At 42.3% G+C, this 22164-nt stretch overlaps 1 protein-coding gene across 3 annotated transcripts in view; it reads right to left on the reverse strand.

Annotated features, from left to right (window-relative positions):
- SLC10A7 (solute carrier family 10 member 7) overlaps nt 1-22164 on the reverse strand; it is a 293931-nt gene that overhangs the window by 39862 nt on the left and 231905 nt on the right. For 2 of the 3 annotated variants that reach the window (XM_065903970.1, XM_065903969.1), the window contains exons 7-9: nt 14699-14782; nt 5512-5677; nt 4500-4551 (exon numbers count right to left, since the gene is read on the reverse strand). In XM_065903970.1, the coding sequence (XP_065760042.1) occupies nt 4500-4551; nt 5512-5677; nt 14699-14782 (302 nt within the window). The remainder of the gene's footprint in view (nt 1-4499; nt 4552-5511; nt 5678-14698; nt 14783-22164) is intronic. The other variant, XM_065903971.1, reaches the window with a different exon arrangement.

Raw genomic sequence — 22164 nt, forward strand, 5'->3', positions numbered from 1 at the left:
TTTGGAAATGTCAAATGGAGATGACATGCAACTCTTAAGTGTAGTATCTGCCATCTGATTTGGGGTAAGTCACTAAACTACTAAAATCTGATTTCAGGCAAGTTCCTAAACTACTCTAAGTGTGGGTCATCATCTGCAAACTAGCAACCAAATGCACAGTATTCTGGTCTTTTGCTGTCAGACTTACACAAAATAACAAATGCAGTAACTGCAGCATGGTACCTGATGCAGAGTAGGGTTCAATAAATGTTGGTATTTTTCATTTCTCCAATAAAATCCTCAGGAGCTATGGGGTCTTCCAACGTGAAAATAGAATGTGAAGATCATAACTTTTGTCTAATCAAAACATGTCCAAATTTTAATGGCATGTGTTGGGGTTATACAACCTGTACCAAGGAGTAGAGTTATAGCTACTCCACATTCTTTTATTTACCAAAGAACATGCATGTCTGGCAGGGGGCCAAGCAAGTCCAAAACACAACAGAACTTCAGTGAAGGCAGAACAGAAGAGACTCAAAACCACAAGGCTTTATGAAGTCCGGCCTCCTTCATGAGGAAAATCCTCGCTTCTAATTTGACTGGTTGGGATATGCCCCACCTCCACCCCCTCCCTCAGCAATAATTCCAATAGTGGCTGTTCTGTGGTCCTTCAAGGCATTTTTCAGCCACTGACGGGGTATCTGTATTCCACTTACCCTCACAGGATGGATGAGTGAGTCTGATGATTACTTTTACCACAAGGACCCACAACCAAGCAACCAGCAAAAGCCGAACATCTTTTGGAAGATGACGTAACGAGCCATATAAAAAGAACTTTAAAGTAGCTTCTACTCTCAGACTTACCCAATTAAGTCACATTTTCTCTGTAACTTAATGGCTCCGGGCTTTATTCTTACTTCATAAATCACAAGCACAGGCTTGGAAAAATGTTTCCAATTACACCAATCAATACATTTTTATTGACTGTTTACAACTGGCCCCCTACCATACCAAGTGCTCTAAGAGCCAAGTGCCTAATGCGAGGCCTGAACCATCCACATTCTGACACCATTCCAGGCTTCGTAAACAAGCCGGGATCTTTCCCTTGTGGCAACTCACTGCCAGGAACTGGCATTCAAGGGCCTGGCAATCTGGCCCAAGCTTAACTTCCCAGTTACTAGTATTATTTTCCATTTGCTTTTACTCCTATTGTTCCACCAGGTCTTTGTGTGTGTGTGTCTACATGTGTATTACTATTTCTTCTTCCCCAAATTCCCTCTTTGCGTCTGCATTTGCTAAATAATTAGCTATTCTCTACGACTCATGTCAAATCCCATCTCTTCCATGGAGTCTTATTCTACCACTCTCTTTGAAACTGCCTTCTTTGAATTGTCTATGGGTTGTGTTCTGAAAGAGATGGGAATATCAGACCACCTGATCTGCCTCTTGAGAAACCTGTACACAGGTCAGGAAGCAACAGTTAGAACTGGACATGGAACAACAGACTGGTTCCAAATAGGAAAAGGAGTACGTCAAGGCTGTATATCGTCACCCTGCTTATTTAACTTATATGCAGAGTACATCATGAGAAACTCTGGGCTGGAGGAAGCACAAGCTGGAATCAAGATTGCTGGGAGAAATGTCAATCACCTCAGATATGCATATGACACCACCCTTATGGCAGAAAGTGAAGAAGAACTAAAAAGCCTCTTGATGAAAGTGAAAGAGGAGAGTGAAAAAAGTTGGCTTAAAACTCAACATTCAGAAAACTAAGATCATGGCATCTGGCCCCATCACTTCATGGCAAATAGATGGGGAAACAGTGGAAATAGTGGTTGACTTTATTTTTGGGGGTTCCAAAATCACTGCAGATGGTGACTGCAGCCATGAAATTAAAAGACACTTACTCCTTAGAAGGAAAGTTATGACCAAACTGGATAGCATATTAAAAAGCAGAGACATTAATTTGTCAACAAAGGTCTGTCTAGTCAAGGCTATGGTTTTTCCAGTGGTCATGTAAGGATGTGAGAGTTGGTCTATGAAGAAAGCTGAGCACTGAAGAACTGATGCTTTTGAACTGTGGTGCTGGAGAAGACTCTTGTGAGTCCCTTGGACTGCAAGGAGATCCAGCCAGTCCATCCTAAAGGAGATCCGTCCTGGGTGTTCATTGGAAGGACTGATGCTGAAGCTGAAACTCCAATACTTTGGTCACCTCATGCGAAGAGTTGACTCATTGGAAAAGACCCTGATGCTGGGAGGGATTGAGGGCAGGAGGAGAAGGGGGTGACATAGGATGAGATGGTTGGATGGCATCACCAACACAATGGACATGGGTTTGGGTAAACTCCGGGAGCTGGTGATGGACAGGGAGGCCTGGCGTGCTGTGGTTCATGGGGTCGCAAAGAGTCGGACACGAGTAAGCGACTGAACTGAACTGAACTGAACTGAACTGCGTTACCGCAGCACTAACAGAACACTCAGCTATCAGTACATATATCTAGTCTGTAAAGTCCTACAGGGTCAAAATCATTACGTGTAGTATTCACTATGGTAACTTTCTCGTATCTGTTGAACATATAATACTGGTGGAAGAAGTTGCATTAGAGGCGAGCTTTTAAGAATAAGAAAGATGAAATAGGACACAGAGACCAATTTTGACATGGGGCCAGCCTAAGCAAAGGACAGAAATGAGACTGTTTGAGATTCCTTTAGGGAACAGCAAAGATTTTATCTCAACCTATAGCTTAGACAGTGTGAACTCTAGTAGTGGTTCACTCAGCCTCTCAAACGAACCTCATTCTGCAAGCACTGAATAACCATTGAAGATCTCTGAACAAGAGAGCTATTATCAGAACTCTGAGCCACTGGAAATAGTATGAAATGCACAAGAAAAATTCAGTCTGCAAATGAAGATACCAGAAAGACATCCATGGCAATAGCCTAGGGAGAAAGGCAACGAGAGCCTGAATTAGGGAAGCAGCTTTGGAAGCACAAGAAATATGACCAAGGCGGGATCAAGACATTGAAAAAATAATTATGTGAAGGATTCCAGTCTGAGCAACTCTGTGGATGACAGTTTCCTTCATACAGAGTGAAGTAAGTCAGAAAGAGAAAAACAAATATCATATATTAATACATATACATGGAATCTAGAAAAATGGTAGAGAAGAACCTAGTTTTGGGAATAGAGATGCGGACAGAGAATGGACACGTGAGCACAGGGTGGGAAGGGGAGGGTGGGAGGAACCGGGAGAGCAGCGCTGACACACGTACGCCACCACATGCTAAATTTACCCTGGTGGTTCAGACGGTAAAGAATCCCCTGTAGTACGGGAGACCTGGGTTCGATTCCTGGGTTGGGAAGATGCCCTGGAGAAGGGAATGGCTACCCACTCCAGTTATTCTTGCCTGGAGAATTCCATGGACAGAGGAGTCTCGCAGGCTACAGGCCACGGGGTCGCAGAGTTGGACACGACTTTGACTTTCACTTTCAGGTGTAAAATAGCTAGCTAGTGGGAAGTTGCTATCTAGCACAGGGAGCTCAGCTCCACGCTCTGCGATGACCTAGAGGGGTGGGATGGGGCGAGGGGGAGGTCCAAGAGGGAGGGGATATATGTATATACTTAGAGCTGGTTCACTTAGTTGTATTGTAAAGCAGCTATACTCCAGAAAAAGAGAAGAGAATACATGCTCCAGTAAGTCAACTCCCTGGGTCCAAATCCCAGCTCAGCCATGTGTGATTTTTAGACGAGCAGGTTTACCCTCATCTGTAAAGTGGAAAGAATGATTTCACTTACTTATATGGTTATTGTAAGACTGAAATAGGTTAATACATTCAAAGAGCTTGGAAAAACTCGTACACATAAAGAACTCAATATATACTAGTACTATGCTCATTAAAAAAGAGAGAGATAGACAAAGTATTAGGGCAAAAGATTAATTCCATTTTGAAGGTTTTGAGTCTGAGGTCTTGTTAAGACAGTCAGGTGAAGATATCCAAAAGCGAAGTGGGAAGCAGAGCAGGAACTCCGGGAAAACACTGCAGTGGAAGGTCCGGTGTTCATCAGCAGGAAGCTGAGAGCTAAAGCCAGTAAAACAGAGAAGGCTGCGTAAGCACACAGTGTGAGCGATGAAACGAGGGCCAAGAACAGGTCGCTTGGTAACGCCTAGAACTTGATGGTGGCGAGAGCAAGATGGAACAGCCAGGAGACAGAAGACTCGGGAAGGGTGTAGGGGCCTAGAAGTCAAGCACAGAGCATGATTCTCAGGAAGCGGCGCTAGTGGTAAAGAATCCACCTGTCAGTGAGGGAGATGCAAGAGACTCGTGTTTGATCCCTGGGTGGGGAAGATCCACTAGAGGAGGAAATGGCAACCCACTCCAGTATTCTTTCCTGGGAAATGCCATGGACAGAGGACTCTAGCAGGCTATAGTCCATAGGGTCGCAAAGAGTCATACATGACTGAGTACATGTGTGCACACACACATACACACAAACACACACACAAATCTAATCACTTACCTTGTGGAAAAGATGAAGGTTAAAAGCATAAAACTCAGTTGAATAGAACATACTGAAAAAAAAAGATTAAATCTAAATTAGCCCTCTAATAGCAGTATCTGCAGCCTACTTACTGGTATGTTTAGTTTTATCTGAAAGTTATGGGAACTCAAGGACAAAATCGATGAATAAGCCAGATAAACACACATTGCTAAACTGACAGAATCATTTAAACTAGTAGGACTTGATCTGTTCTTATGAAAGATAACCCCAGATAAAAGCTATGATATTTGCTACTCAGGACAGGTCTAAAACCTTCTTTGATTTAAAATTTGGTTATTTAATTTGTTCAGTTTAGGAAAAGCTGGTTTATCCGATGAATATTAGCAAATAGCACAAAGGCGGTAGCATGTAACTTATGTTTTGGAATAACTCATGTTGATTTTAATAACAAAAGATTCTTTGATATTGCAATTACCAAAGGTTGTCTTTGGTATTATGGGGTATACGGAACAAGAGCTTAGTTTTTGAGCCTAGAAGTTATTTGCATTGTATAATCTGCTGCTTCTTGAAATGCTATTACTTTGGGTTTATTTTATTAATAATAGAAAAAAATTACCTAAATAGTCACATTTTAACCAATGCAGTCAATTACTATACTCAGAAAACAACAGTACCATATTTTATAAATCCCACTTTTAATTCACAATAAAGGGTAAAATAAACTTCAAGTTAAAATTTTTTAAATGGGCAAGAAAGTGGTCAATTTAACATTTGAATTTGATAGCTGTTACAGCGTCTTTCATCAGCTGTTATAAATCAGACATAAATAAAGGAGATTAAGTCATAAGTAGATGCTGATGTCTTTTTAAAGAACAGATACACATGATCTGAGCACTACATATAATATGAAGCGAAGTATTCTTTTTTAATCAAATGAACGTTGGCAATGAATTTAGGGAACCACAAATAGTTATGCTTTGCTAGTGGGGAGGCTGAGGAGAGAGCCAGGACAGCCCGCCCTCCGACTTACTTATGAAGAGTACGAGAAGGAGACTGAATTTATCCAGGTCGATACTTGGGTTCGAGAACGTGTCACAGAAGGTTGTGTAGATGATCATGAGGAGCACACTGCTGCTGACAGCACCAAACGGAGGCTGTTTTCTTTCGAGCCAGTCCTTGATGTATCTTCGGACAATCTGAAACACACAGACCAACAGGTTGCCTCTTTTCAGAGGGAGTCGGGTTGGGCATCGCAAAGTGATTCTGACAGCGAAAGGCAGAAAGGAAAGAGAATAATTTGGATGAGGGCCGCAGTGGATTTCGAAGCTTCCCTGCCACCCCATTCTTCTTCTGGGGAATTTAACATTTGTAGTGCAGCTTCCACTGGTGTCCATAATGAGAGTATATTTTCAACTGCATTCAAATCCATCCTTAATCATGCCAAATGCTCTTTGCTGGCTGTCAGTGAGACATGCCCATTAAGCCTCCCCAAAGTTTATCTCCTCTGCTGATCCTAATGGATGTGTGTAATTATCACAGTCCCCTTTGCCTCAACAGACAACTCCAAGTGTAACTTTGGGAATCTTAAAAATCTGACATCTTCAAGAATTTCAAGACGGTAGATAATCGAAAGTGATCCATGGAACATATTAATATTTAAAATGCTAGCAATGCACCAGAAGTTTTTAATTAAATTATAACTCATGCTTGAAAAGCAAAAGTGCATGTATTGTGGGAGTTTAAATAATTCAGATGCTGAATATCTAGAGTTTTTGTGAATCCAAAGACAAATGCCATTTGCATGCTTTTAGAATTCTAGAATTAACACTTAAAAATGAATAAACCTGTCCTAACTTTCCTACAAAAGGGTGAGTGGAACATGAAGTTATATGGCAATCCCCCCATATTTTAAAATCAAATCAGATATTTCAACTCAGGACAGCCTGAACACTGGCGATAACTTTAAGTTTGGATGTAAAAGTGAACCACTCTATTTAAAACCTTTGGCTTTTGAAAGAAGCTGAACAAACCCGATAATGAGGACTGGAGTTGAGACACATTAAGTTCTGAGTCACTCATTATCCTGCATAATTGAACATGAGATTTCACAACAGGCTGAATTACCATGATCCATTAGCAATAATGAGGTCAGGGAACTTCTCCTGACAAGGCCGATGGGGTTCTGTCATCTTCCACTCTGTCACTAAAAAGGCTTAATTCGCAATGAGGCATGCCTTCACAGATCCTCAAGAACAAATAAACGACTCTCCAGAGAACCTGTGGGTAGACGGCTATTGGATCAATTTCCTTCCACCTCAAGGACTCAGTAGGTGAAAGAAGTGTTGAAGAAGGTGTTCTGGCAGAAAGCTGACCGGTTGGTAAGAGGGGCAGGGGCAGCACCTTGAAGGGTGGGTTGGATGGGAGGAGAAAGAGGGCTTTACGTAGAAATGTCTGTGTCTGTGAAAGTCACTCAGTCGTGCCCGACTCTTTGTGACCCCATGGACTACACAGTCCATGGCTTCTCCAGGCCAGAATACTGGAGTGGGGAGCCTTTCCCTTCTCCAGGGGATCTTCCCAACCCAGGGATCGAACGCAGGTCTCCCACATTGCAGGTGGATTATTTACTCCCTGAGCCGCAATAGCATTAAATATTTTTTAAAAGTACAACTTGGAATTAAAGTTATAGCTGCATTTATTAAAAAATTGTGTTTTGTTTCTGTAAAAGCAATTGCAAACCATAGCAATTTATCTAGTGTTCATTTCTTTCTTTACAATGAAAATGCAGTCAGGTATAGAGAAATAGTAGTTCTATTACACAGCATTACAGACTGATGTATCAGAACACACATTTTGGTGCCTGAGGGACTCAGAAAAGCTATGACCAATCTTGACAGCATATTAAAAAGCAGAGACATTACTTTGCCAACAAAGGTGCATCTAGTCAAAGCTATGGTTTTTCCAGTAGTCATGTATGGATGTGAGAGTTAGACTATAAAGAAAGCTGAGCACCGACAAATTGATGCTTTTGAACTGTGGTGTTGGAGAAGACTCTTGAGAGTCCCTTGGACTGCAAGGAGATCAAACCAGTCCATCCTAAACGAAATCAGTCCTGAATACTCACTTGAAGGACTGATGCTGAAGCTGAAACTCCAATACTTTGGCCACCTGATGCAAAGAACTGACTCACTGGAAAAGATCCTGATGCTGGGAAAGATTGAAGGCAGAAGGAGAAGGGGATGACAGAGGATGAGATGGTTGGATGGCATCACCGACTCAATGGACATGAGTTTGAGCGAGCTCTGGGAGTTGGTGATGGACAGGGAAGCCTGGTGTGGTGCAGTCTGTGGGGTCGCAAAGAGTTGGATACGACTGAGCAACTGAACTGAACTGAGGGACTCAGATGGCCCCATGTTCAGATATATCACCATGGGGCATGTGTGCTCAGTTGTGTCTGACTCTTTGAGACTCCATGTGCTATAATCCGCTAGCCTCCTCTGTCCATGGGATTTCCCGGGCAAGAATACTGGAGTGGATTGCCATTTCCTTCTCCAGGCACCATGGGGGTAGCTGCTTAATAGAAGGTCACATATGTTTCACTTAAAAGGTCATTCCATAACTTATTGTTCCTAGTAGCATTAATGCTGATAATTGCTCTAATCAATGCAACTCAACATCCTTAGGAAATAAAACATGGAAATTACACGGAGTTATTGAAATTGAGAGTCTCCAATTGTGTTTAAATATATAATGGTTAAAAACACAGAAGTTCTCTCTCTGCAATAGATTATAGAATGTAGGATCCCAATTCCAAAAGTAAAAGTGTCTTCCCCCACCACCTCTGACAAAATAAACAAATAAATATGAATGAGGTGTAACTCACCAATTTAAAAACAAAGACAAACCTGTAAACGTCAATCAACTTTATAAGTTTTAATCTGACTTAGTCAACCTAATTAGTACTTCTTTCTTCATTACAAAGTACTCAGAGTCTCATAGTATATTAGGATTCTTCCAATATGGCAAGAAACAGGGACACCAAATTCTGCATCCTCTTAGCTAACATGCCTTTCCACTCAACTCTTCATGTTGGATGCTGAATCTCAAAAAACTAGAAGCTTGGAAACTGTACAGACTCATAATTGAAATGATAATCCTAGTGGAAAATAGACTGTTTTTTTACTGTTTTTAGTCTTATAGTGATATTTGTCTGTGTTTCTATACTTTGCCAGCCTTGATAGGGCGTTTTCATCTCCTTCTAAAATTAAAATCACAAAACACCTTCTTTTGCACTGTGTAGTTAGAAAAGTATTAAAATATTTCACAAACTACTGGGTGAAGTCATGTTGATATGCCTCAAATACGGGCTTAGGATATAAACTCCAGGAAACCCAACTTCTCTTCCACTTTTGACACAAACATTCTCCTCTCGTCAAGAATTCACGTCATTGATCTGAGAGAACAGCATTGAAACATGTATATTATCAAGTGTGAAACAGATCACCAGCCCAGGTTGGATGCATGAGACAAGTGCTCAGGGCTGGTGCACTGGGAAGACCCAGAGGGATGGGATGGGGAGGGAGGTGGGAGAGGGGATCGGGATGGGGAACACATGTAAGTCCATGGCTGATTCATGTCAATGTATGGCAAAAACCACTACAATATTGTAAAGTAATTAGCCTCCAACTGATAAAAATAAATGAAAAAAAAAAAAAGAATTCATGTCATTTTAAGATTCTCCAAACCTCTTTGCCTTACACTAGTGTTTAATAACCTTACAGGAAACAAGACTTTGCTAGAGATAGATGAACACAACCTGATATAAACCACTCAGAATTCTCTTTTGGGGGGAAAAAAAGTCAAAATGAAATGGAAAAACGCATTCTGGTGAGGTGGCTTGTTGTAAATTTCTTCAGAATCTATACTAATTCATTTTCCCTCATAGCTCACAGAGATGCATTTGCTCAAAATTAAATGACAAATCCTCACTAACTTGCTTGCTTTTCACTATGGAGATATAAGGGGAAAAAGTCTTCCACAGGAAGCTTTTTGCTTTTACTGTCTTACCCTCTGCATTCTGATTTTCTTTATTTTAAATTAAGCACCAGGAAAGGTTAAAAGGAAACTTAAATTTTTGAATCCCTGTACTTCCAATAAGCTGAACTGCATGTCAATTACTGCATGATCTCCAAGCTGAGCCCCTGGAAAAATAAGTCTTGGGTGAAGAAGGTTGATATGCAGAGGTAAGTGAGAAGTATAATAGCCATCATTTTGTTTTCTTCATTTTTTTTCCAGGGCATTTTCTCGTGTTTTTCTTTCCATTCTGTCTTTACACTTATAAATTGAGTTTTGAGCAGGGATGTATAATGGTTGATTCTTCAGGTTAAGTTTGATTTTAAAGTTTATTTTTTTTTCAGGTAGTTTTAGATTGTTTCTTCAATTTTTTAGAATTTTTTTGTGTCTTTTATTTAAAATTTTTTTAAAGATTTCATACAATTAAAAAAACTATTTTAATTGGTGGCTAATTACTTTACAATACTGTAGTGGTTTGGGTTGCTTTCCACTTACAGTTATTACAAAATACTGACTATGCCCAATGTCGTACATCCTTGAGCGCGTCTTACACCCGACAGTCTGTGCCTCTCACGCCTCAGTCTCTGTACTGCTCCGCTCCGCCCCCCCCACTGTAACCACTCATTTGTTCTTTATATTGTGAGTCTGCCTTTTTTAATCTTCAATTTTTAATCCTCTACTCCACTGAATATATATATTTTCAGAAAGTGACTTGTTTCTTCATTAATGTGCTTTTGAAATGTACAGTCGGGGATGTGATATCATGTCCAATTATGTAACATTTATTAAATACTGAGTAGATTCAAACTAATATTTCACTTTCTTTAAACAAAGTGGAAACAATAATAGTAAATGGATACAAGAAACAGCCATCATTGACTTCACTCTCTGAAATTCTTTCCCTCTATTACTAACATGTACTTCCATTCTCAGGAGCAAGGTCAAGCAGATTCTATCCTGCTCAGCTTACAGCTGAAGACAAGGCACTTGAGAGCCCAAACAGCTTGCATCAAATGCTAGAAAGCTAGTCACACGGATTATTAGGACTCTCACCTCTGTCTCTTGAGTGAACAATAGGCAGCGGCTCAAGGTATAGACTTAGGAGCTTCTTACTGTGTGATCTTGGGCAAATTCCTTAACTTCCCTGTGCCTCATCTCTAAAATGAATAGACTAGTAATTGTAGTGAGGTCTAAGTGATTAAATAAATATAATGCTTTAGAACCAGGGACTGTACATGGTAAATAACAACTATTCTTATTCCCAAGTCCCAGTTTGCTGAAGTTTCTATCACAACACTCTTCACCTATATATCCCATTGCATGATGTATTAATAAAAGCCACTCTTCTCCCAGAGCAATTCAAGTGAAGCAATGAAAACCTAATATAATTTTATAAGTGTAAAATTTTACTAGCGTTAATAACATTAACTGCAACTTCAGCTGGAGATTATTTAATATGAGGAGTCAATCTCAAACTGAGAAACAAAGCAAGAACAAGAGACTGGAAAATGCATAAATGAGAAATAATATGACTTTTACTATTAACTTATTGAGGTGGGGTTTAGGGTGCTCTTTTAAAAAATATTTTTCAGAGGTAGCGGAAATTCTATTTCATTAACATTGATTCATAAATCTCTCAGATCTGACGCATAAAATCAGCATTTGTCACAGGCACTTAGATACAGTGAAGGCTTTATCAGAAAAGAAGAAACATTTCAATAACACACACTTAATTTCTTTCTAGAATTGACGGAAGCAAGCAATCCCCCAACCACCTACAGAAAGACTAATCTTATCTCACACACTCATGGCATCTCCGAGCTGGAAGACATTAAATTCTTAGCTCTACAAATGCGGTAAGTGAGACCCAGAAAGCATGTGTATAGCCAGGCAGTGGCAAAGACCAAACTGGACCCCACGTGTCAGTGTGAGAGACCACATGTGACTGATGGGCCAGTCATTCAGTACTGATTTCAGTCCAAAAGAAGTATTGTCTGGAGAAAGCACATACACTCAAAAGCAAATAAAGCCCACTGTAAGAAATGTAAATAAAAAACGGAATGATAAAAATTTTATCATCACTAAAAGATTAAGGAAAATATTTTCCACTCACCCTTCCTGGTCTTTTTCTTCTCTCTCTAGTTCCCAACATTTATTTAACAGGTAATAATAAAATCTCATTTAAAATGCATATAAAAATCTATGGAAATGTTTACTTTAATATTGGCAACTCTAGTTATGATTGAGAAATGAGGCTGCATTGCCAGGAACCTCGTTCCTCTGAAGCAGGACGCTGAGCACATCTGACGAGGCCCTCAAAGACCATATCGCAAAGGTTAGGTTGGTCAGTGAGCAAATGAACAGAGATTAAATGGCAGGCAGGGTCCCTGGTCTCATGGAGCTCACGTTTGAGGAAATCAATAAAAAGCAAAAACGACAAGCAAACAAGAAGCAGATAATGATCCATACCAAACAGAGGCTCAAACTGGATAATATGCTAGTGGCTGAATGGCTAGCCTGTGGAGAAAGGGCCTTTCTGAGGTGGTGATAGGTAGGAATGTGTCCCAAACAGAAGGACAGGACAGAGGCTGACAGATTTCAGAAATGGAAGCAAAGTCAGTGAGACCCAAGGGTAACGGCAAGTGGGAGAGTGTCAGGGGAAGTAACAGGGGATTTGAAAACAAAGGACAGGGTAAAATGATCCCATAAGGAAGCAGAGTAGGACGTCTGTAAGTGCTGAAGGACATTTTAAATATGGGGCCATGAATTTAAAACAAGATGGGAACCAATGATATATTTCTCTCTAGCAAAGCTGGCTGTTGTTCAGTTGCTCAGTCATGTCTGACTCTGCGACCCCATGGACTGCAGCACGCCAGCCTTCCCTGTCCTTCACCATTTCCTGGAGTTTGCTCAGACTCATGTCCATTGTGTCGGTGATGCCTGGGAAATCCCATGGACAGAGGAGCCTCGTGGGCTACAGCCCATGGAATGCAAAAGGGTCCCAAAGAGTTGGACAGGACTGAGTGAAGTTGGAGATCTTGGGGAAAATGGCTGGCAGGGCTACTGGGAGGATAAATTCAAAGTTTTCTTCAGCCAAAGTTTTTATACAATGTACATCCAACTCTTGAAAGGAAGTGCAAGTGAAACTCGCTCAGTTGTGTACAATTCTTTACAAGCCCACAGACTATACAGTCCATGGAATTCTCCAGGCCAGAATACTGGAGTGGGGAGCCTTTCCCTTCTCCAGGGGATCTTCCCAACCCAGGGATCGAACCCAGGTCTCCCACATTGCAGGCGGATTCTTCACCAGCTGAGTATGCTACACTTCTGCTAGAGCCTGCTTCTGGGAAGCTCACGGGTGCTACCTTACTGTCACTCCTAATATATATGATGAGTCAAGTACGATGGGAGAACTGGAATTTAATCTAGGGCCGGGGTGTCAGCGCGCTTCTGAGGGCACCTCTGTCCTGAGTCTCTGGGGGTGAGCAGGAGCTTTCTGCCAGAAAGGAAGGAATCCAGAAGGCACAGGCATGGAGCAGCGAGGGGGCAGGCCGCAGGGCAGAAGAGAAGGCTGTGAAGGAGCCGCTGGAGGGGACGTGAAGGACACTGACGAGCAGGCTGGGCTCGGCTGGGCGGGCTTCGTGGGCCACGTGAGGAGCCGGTGACAGGGAGCCCCAGGGGGAGTTTCTGAGGAGAGGAATAACAGAACCCGGGTTGTTTTGCTTTTAGGACTACCCTGGAGGCAGTGAAGACGCTGGCTGGAGACGGGAAGAGATTCCCAGCACAGACAGCGGTCTGACTGACGGAAGAAGCTCAGCTGAGGCCCTCTTTGGGAACCGCTGCTGAGACAGCAGACGCAGGCAAGGGTAGACCTCTCCCGGGCGAGGGGGCCATGGGGGTGGGAGGCAGCGTGTGGTGACTGCTCTTGGCGAGAGGAGAACCGGGCACTCATGTCTCCGAGGGGTGGGCCCGGCCTGAGAGCCCACGGGGGCAGCACCACAGACAACCCTTTCCTCATCCCAATTGTCTCAGCCTCCCTGCTGGTGATCCCAAGGGTCCTCCCCCATTCAACTTCCTGCATGGATACCTCAGTCTCAGACTTGACTTCCCGGAGAACCTAAGACAGCAGGTCAAGACTACATGTCTATACACACACCGTTTTTACACAGTTAATGCCTCAAAGAATTGCTTCCTCTTTCGTATCTACAGGGAATTTGAAGATGATGATGAAGCTATAGAACACTTACCTCTATCAGGCTATATGAGGGAAAAAAAACTTTAGATGCATCTTTTTTCATGTGACCTTCACAATAACCCTTTAAGATAGGTACCATTATTATACAATTTGATAAATTATGAACCTGGAGCTAAGGAGATTAAATAACTTGCCCAAGGTCACACAGCAAATAAAAGGCAGGACTAAGAACCAGAGTCTAGTTGCTCTTAACCCAAGGTCTGGGCTCTTCACCATCCTAATGTACTATTTTGCTAAGACTCACTAGCTTTAGCAGTACATTAAATTCTGTATGCTGTCACTGCAGCTACCTAGGATTAAAACAACAACCTGTTTTTAAATTTGTATGCTCATAATTGAATTATATACTCATTATCAACCTGTTATAAGAAGTTAGGAATTCCTTCTCTGAGTCTAATTCAGTAAGAATAATGAAGGAAACTAAATTTTCTAAGATCAAATTTACAGAGCTGATAGAATTAAATGTTTGTTTTAATCAATTATAGCATCACAGACATGATCACTGCTATCAGAGAAGTCTAAGAGGATGGTCAAATGCAGGTGCCTGTTCCTCAAATGGTCCTAAATGCTGACACCTTATTGGAAACCAAGGTAATGATTTGCTAGATGTTTTCAAGCAAGCAACATAGCTACAATAAGGGATGATAAATTAAAAAATCAAGACTGTATGCAGGTGTCCCTATATATAGATATCTGCAAAGCAGACTGATGCTCATTAAAAAAATAAAAAGATAAGACTATTGTGATTGAGGAAACTTGGGTTTCACAGTCTTAGATTTTTATTTAACCATCTCTTCCCCTGACTAGCTTTTCTCTTAACTGTCCTGGCACTACATAAGAATTCACAATTTGATCTATAAAGAAAAAGAGCGGAGAGAATTGGAGACCTTACCTGTCCAATAATGAGAGGAACCACAACAGTCATAAAAAGTTGAGAAAAAATAGATGTAAAAGGCACAGAAGAGGATGAGCCAAGCTGTAAAACAAGAATATAAGAGGAGTTAGAATTACTTTCAATTAGTTATCAATAATGCTGTTAATTAGTGTAATAAATGAATTCTCTTCCATGCACCAAAACCTTGGGAGCTATAGACAAAGAGCAAGTGAAGTTACTTTTATTTTTAAAATTTAACACAAGATAAACTGAGTAGCTTACTATACAATTTTGTTTTGTGAGACTAAGATTGAAGAAAAATAACTACTGTTTCGCAGTTAACTTATATGGTTTATTACGTGTCCGACTCTTTGCAATCCTATGGACTGTAACCAGCCAGGCTCCTCTGTCCATGGGATTCTCTAGGCAAGAATACTGGAGTGGGTTGCCATGCCCTCCTCCAGGGCATCTTTCCCACCCAAGGATCCAACTCCTTTGTCTCCTGCTTTGGCAGGTGGGTTCCTTAACACCAGCACCCCCTGGGAAGCCCTGTTATTAAATACATTTCTGATTGTAAAGTCATTTGGTGTCTATACTGTCTATAGTCACATGGCATGATATTTCATCTGTAATCATAGTTTATGTGATTTCTGTTTTACCCATCTGTAGATACCTAAGCCAAATAAGTATGTCTCATTATTTTATTATCAAGATAACATTTTTATTTATGTAAATGAAATAGTTTGTAACTCCCCTAATCCTCCAAGACAAAGGCAATGAATCTCATATCCTTAAAAATTTATTCTTACACAAAACCTTGGAAATGGGGAAATCCTGAAACAACTTATTTTTCAACTTAATATTTCAACGTAGAGCTCCTAAATTGGAATGCCTGAACATTGTTCATAATTGTTGTTTTGACTCCAGCCTCATTTTCTGGTTCTTGCTTTGCTAATGATTGCAGTCTCAGTTTCATAAATATGTTACTGTTGGACCATAAGGCAGCGTTTCTCTGCGAACAGTCACACGCTCGCATTAACCTCTACTGCCAAGAACTGCTGTCTTCCTATTAATTTTCTTTTTAAAAAATGTCTTTATTGAACCTGTTCCAATACTGCTTCTGTTTTATGTCTTGGTTTTTTGGTCACAAGGCCTGTGGGAGCTCAGCTCCCTGATCAGGGATTGAACCTGCACTCTGCATTCGAAGTGCAGGGTCTCTGCCACTGGACTGACAGGGAAGTCCACCTGTTAACCTGCTCATATTTTTTCAAAACCTCCTTTCTGGACCGACAGTAGCTATTTCACAGACATTCATCTCTTTCACGAGTCCCTTCTGCAACATCTCCCCGGTCCTTGGAACTTTCTTTCACCTTCCTCTGCAGACCAAACTTCAGTTTTCATCTTTGCCTAAGTTTAGTTAAACTTGGAAATATCTTTTGGAAAATAATTTTTGTGAAACATGTGGAGGCAGTGATGACGAAGGAAAGAGAATGTTAAATAACATAATAAATATTTAGCTAAGTGAAGTCAATAGCTCAGAATAAGGCTACCTGGGGCCAGTGTTTTTACTGATTTCTGCATGAACCAGCCCACCAAGATCTTTTCTGCATCCTGGTTGGTGCATTTTATGACTCTGTCCCCCTATCCTTGGCCCCAATCTATACACACTGTAAAGACCAAAAATATATGTCTTGTCCCCCAGTGGCCTGCATTCACTTAATATTGCCTCCAACACTCACCACTGGCTCTCAGCTTAACTTACAAAAAGTGTAGCCTCCAGCCTTTTCCTCCAGAACCAATATAAACTGAAAAAATGCAACCAGAGAAAGTGAAACTGGTGAAGAACACATAGGATTTGTGGTGTGTTAAATGTTATTGAACTCACTCCTGCAGCTCCTGCATTACAGGCGGATTCCTTACCACAGTGGCCACCTGGGAAGCCCCAAATGTTACATGGCTGTTAGATGTTTCTTTTTTAGGCAAAGCCAAAGTATTAAAAGCTAATGACTCCACCCTATTTTAAAGCAACTATGTCCTTGAAGTGCAAGGTATGTAACAAATATATATTCTCTCCACAAATATTAACCCTAAGGATGCTCTGGGGGCAACGATTAAAATAAGGAAAAATATATTTTACAAAGAAATCGAGGCACTGGATAAATAGAAAAATAAATTTTAAAGAACAAAGTTTTCAAGTTCAAAGACATTCAACTCAATCAATGCTTTATCCAGAGGGTTCACAATCTTTGAAGACAGGCAGTAGGGTTGAGGGTGATAACCTGCAAGTAAAAAGCCTCCATTCTTGCATGGAATCTCATGGGTGATCTCTCTGTTCCTCTTTCTATCTCAACTTTATTAAGTTATGTAATGTATTTTTAAAATGTTTTCATGAATAATCAAATGAAGTTATATTCCCTCTGTCAGCCCAGTGCTTATCCCAGGAACTGGCACAGTGAATATGTTTGCAGAAGCAAAAACCCATGCAGAATGAACAGATGAAGTAGTCTGTAAACATGGGGAGCTAAAAAGGGACAAACCCTTATTCAAAATCACACCCCTGTTTTTCCTAAAGCTAAAACATGCACATGCACACACACAAAACTAAAGTACATCTAAAAACTCATTATCCTGGAGCATTACAAAATCAGTTGGTATTATTTTTTTCACTTCTTATCATTAGTAAGACAACGAATTCTAATATGCATCTAGTAACTAAGGGCATCTACTCATAAGAACCAAGTGAAGAGAGGATCAGCTCACGCAGGCGCGCACAGACACAGCAACGATCATGGTCTGTGTTCCCTCCCTTGATTCTCCTCCACCCTGTCCTGAGCTCCTTAATGCTGCTGTGGAGAGAAGACCTAAAATTGATAGGATCCCTGCAAGCGATGTGTAGTCCCATTCACCCTTTTTAAAGATTGAAAACTGAGGTCCAGAGAGAAGTCACTTGTAATTAACACTTCTAATACCTGCATTATGATATGAAATTGGCAGTGTTTCTCAAACACATGCAAGAAACTCCAGCCAAATCTGCTCTGTGATAGCAGCCAGATCCACACTGGGAGGGCTTGTTAGTTTAACCATAAAGCATTACTGCAGAGCAGTAAAAGATCAAATGAAGAGAAAAGTTAAAAGCTGATTTCATGTACTGAGTCCATTTGGGGGGTTTCTTTTTAATCCCAATTCAATCTAAAAGGGAAGTAGAGGAAAACCGATTTCACCTTTGGTGTTGAAGAATATTGTGTGTGTTATTCTCCAGATCCATCACACGATAGACCACCTGCATGATCAAAGTTTGGGAGCCTCTTGGTTCTGGAAGACAGTGGGGAAGGCTTCGGGGTGAGGGGGAGGGTGGGAGGTTGTCCGCGATGCCCAAGGTCCCTTTGTCCTCAAAAACACCCTTGATCTCTGATCCACTTGGTTAGGAACATAGGCTAGAGCAGCCCTCCTCTGGGGCCTTGTCAGATCAGAGGCCAGAGCAAGCTAGCCAGGGATGTAATTAACTGGGTATACGAAACCAGATGAAGTACGGTGGGGATGCTGGGGAAGAAATCCCACAGGGTGGCTCCCTTTAGAAGTGGCTCTGAAAGGAAGGAGACCTCAGTTCTGGGGTCTAACTTGGCATAAGTCCTTTCTTTTGAATTGGCCACCAGACCTGTCGCTGAGGTCAGGGTGAAGTTGCAGTGGTCCCCTTGGGGAAGCTCTGGGGCTATGAAGTATGCCCTGGCAGCCAGAAGAAAGAGTGGGCATCTGCATTTGAGAGCAAGACCAGGAAACTACAAGACCCAATCATTTTACATGCAGAGTCGATTTTAACTAAAGCAGAAGGAAATACATTGCCTGGGCTAGCTGGTTCTTCACATTTTAATGAGGAAACCTCATGTGGTTTCTATTTTGGAGACCAATGTGTTTATAAGAAGCATCAATAACTTGCACGTTTGGATAAGGGCTTGGGATAAGCTTGTGTCAAGCAAGTGTTCTGGGCTTTGCTGAGCCACCTGGCAGGCTTAAAGTCCCCACGTCTCACATTGCCAATGCGTGCTTTAAGATATCGCATGTGAAATAAACAACCCAGGCACTGGCTAATTTCCTTCAGGAGTATAGTTTTTTTTAAAACAGGGAACTCACAATTAGGTTTATTTGTTTTAACATCATGTGGCAAAGAAACGTTTCAGAGAAAATGAAACGTGGAAATTTAAGACCTTTGTGTTCAATCCTTCAAATAGTTACTGGTGCCTCCTATAGAACCAGAGGCATGTTCTAGGTCCAGGGGCTCCAAGAGTGAACAAAAGACCAAAGCCCTCCTCTCTCCAGGGGCTGCTTTTTCAAAGCCGGGGTCTGTATGTGGATCCATGCACACTCCTTTCTATAGGATGTCTTCCCCTCACTCACAACTGGAAAAGTTCTAGTCTTTTTTCTAAAAATTATTTCAAGCATTGCTTCTTTGTAAATTATTTGCAAACCCTCCTCCCCAAATGCAGACGTGGCTCCTCGTTCTTTGGGGGCTCTGTGTTGCCAATGTATTGCTCAGAATTCCTTGGTTGGCCTTGTTTACACATCTGCCTCTCCCAGTAGACCATGTGTTCCTGAAGGTCAGACACATGGTCTTTTTCATGTTTATATTCCAGGTGTCCAGCAGCTGACTCCTTACATCCAGGGTGGTGGTTTTCAAATGTTAATACACCAGAAGCATCTGGAGGGCTTGTGAAAACACCTACTCTTTAGCCTCACCTACCAGTTCAGAGTTTCCAGTTCAGAACACCTGGGGGAAGGAGGGGAGGAGGATGGTGAGAACTTTTCTCACCAGCGCCCCCCCAGCGCTGCTGCTGAGCGGGGGCTCACATGTGAGAACCGCTGCAGGTTAGCACAGCCACAGTGTGAGTTATGTGCTCAGCTGTGTCAGACCCTTTGAGACCCCATAGCTTGTAGCCTGCCAGCCTCTCCTGTCCGTGGGATTCTCCAGGCAAGAACACTGGAGTGGGTACAGCACATAGTGTGTGCACGTGTGATAAGTCGCTTCAGTTGTGTCTCTTTGCGACACGACAGACCGTAGCCTGCCAGGGCTCCTGTCTGCGGGATTCTCCCAGCAAGAACACTGGAGTGGGTTGCCATGCCCTCCTCCCTGGGGCCTCCTGACCCAGGGATGGAGCTCGCATCTCCTGCATTGGCAGGCAGATTTTTTTTTTTTTTTAACCACTGAGCCACCTGGGAAGCCACGTTTACTGTGCACGGTTCTGAAGCTTACAGTGTTGAATGACTTAATACAGTGACCCCTTGAGGTGGGTCTTATTAGTACCCCCATTTTCATAACAGGAAACAGTGGGGCAGAACAGTTAAACAGCTTGGTCACCAGATCTCAAAAGTGACAGAGCAGCGATCTCAACCAGGAAGGCTGGCTCCACAGTCTTCATACGTAATCCTTAGGTTCTACAGCACAATACTGTGGCCACCCGATGTGAAGAACTGTCTCATTGGAAAAGACCCTGATGCTGGGAGAGATTGGGGGCAGGAGGAGAAGGGGACGACAGAGGATGAGATGGCTGGATGGCATCACCGACTCGATGGACTTGGGTTTGAGTAAACTCTGGGAGTTGGTGATGGACAGGGAGGCCTGGCGTGCTGTGGTTCACGGGGTCACAAAGAATTGAACACGACGGAGTGACTGAACTGAATGACTGAAGAACAGAGCAGTGAGGTGGGAGGGGACAAGACTGGAGGCCAAAGTTGGGCTCCCCTTGTCCGTGTGAGAGAAAGAAGAATGTGAGAGTGTGTGTGTGTATGTGTTGGGGGGATGCATGGAGAAGGACATAGGCAGAAGCAAGAAGAGGGAGGGAAAAAAGATAAAGGGGGGATGGCAGGAATCTTGATAAGCTGTGGATGCTGGTGCAGCCTTTCTCAACCAGGTTTCTGGATTTGAACCAGAGGACTCAGGAAATTATTTGAGGGACTTTTTATTAACTCTCTCAAGGATGGTACATAATTAGAACTGAGGTATGTGTATCAGAAAGAGGTTAATCCAGGGACTTCCCTGGTCGTCCAGTGGCTAAGACTCTGAGCTCCCAGTGCAGGGGCTCCAGGTTCAATCCCTGCTCAGGGAACTAGATCCCACACACCACAGCTAAGAGCCCAGGTGCCACAATGAAGATCAAATATCCTGTGTGCTGCAACAAAGACCCAGTGCGGCCAAATAAATAAAGAAATTTTTTTTTTTTTAAAGAGAGAGAAGGAATAAGCTAATCCAGTACATACAAGGGCTGCTTCAGGGCATTAGGATTTAATTTTCTAACCTGGCAGAGGAAGGCTGAGTTGAATGAAGCAATACTGGCTGCTGTCGATCCATTCAACTTAGAAACTATTTGATTTGGACCAGTCAGTGAGATTTTATGGGGCCCAACTAACCAGACTCAGAAAGACGAATAAGTTCTTGATGAAGAGACGCCGGCTGTCTGTAAAATCATAGTTATCAACCTACTGTTAGAAAACAGATGGTGCGTTTAAATCACTCCTGTAAGTGAGCTGACCTGTGAATTGTCATTAACGCACCAGGTCCTCACTTGCCCTGCTGTGTAATCAGCCTTTTATCTCCTACCAGGGAAATCCATTAGCCACAGGCACCGCGACTATTTGTGTCTCCTCTGAGCTATTAAAACATTATTGTATTAAATAATTCACCCCCGATGACTGGTCTTTGCTCTCATGAGTGCCACACTCAGAGAAAGAGAAGAATAGGTATTTACAGTTCAGACCGTAGAGGAGGAAATCAGGGGGAAGGCACTGCAGGCTGACGGAGCGAGCAGGATGCGTCCCCTTCCCGCCCAGTTCTGGCCCCTCCCCGGCCCCCGCCACCCAGAGCCCAGCCCCAAGGGAGGGAAAGACGAGGAGACCTGCTTACCAGCGGGTCTCCATCTTTTCTTACTTTTTTTGATGCAGACCAATTTTAAAGTTTTCACTGAATTTGTTACAATGCTGCTTTTGATTTATGTTTTGGTTTTTTGACCACCAGGCATGTAGGATCTCAGCTCCCTGACCAAGGATCAAACCTGCACCCACTTCACTGGGAGCACTGATTCTTAACAGCTGGACCAGCAGGGAAGTTCCTGCATCTAACTTTCTTGTGCCCACACACAGACACGCGCATAAACACTGTTCCCTTCCCGTCACAAAGACAAGGCGTGCACACAGGAGACAGAGAGGGTCCCCGGCTGCCATCCCCCGAGCTTAGATTCCCATCTCTCCCTAAAACTGCAGTCCAGCCTTCTCTCATTCCTGCTGCCCCGACCTCACAGGGACATATGCAAACTGCACTGACAGCTTACTCAAAATCAATGGCTGAAATGTGTAACAGCCGACAGGCTCAATGGAAAATGACTACCATTTATATCAAAATTAAGAATATGGTTGTTAAAAAGCTGTACTGATTCAGCTGCATTTATCAAACTAAAGATGGGTTATGGGCATGGAAGATGCATAGTCTGTGGAGGAAA

Source organism: Muntiacus reevesi, chromosome 13 (assembly GCF_963930625.1).
Source record: "Muntiacus reevesi chromosome 13, mMunRee1.1, whole genome shotgun sequence".
Taxonomy (NCBI): Eukaryota; Metazoa; Chordata; class Mammalia; order Artiodactyla; family Cervidae; genus Muntiacus; species Muntiacus reevesi.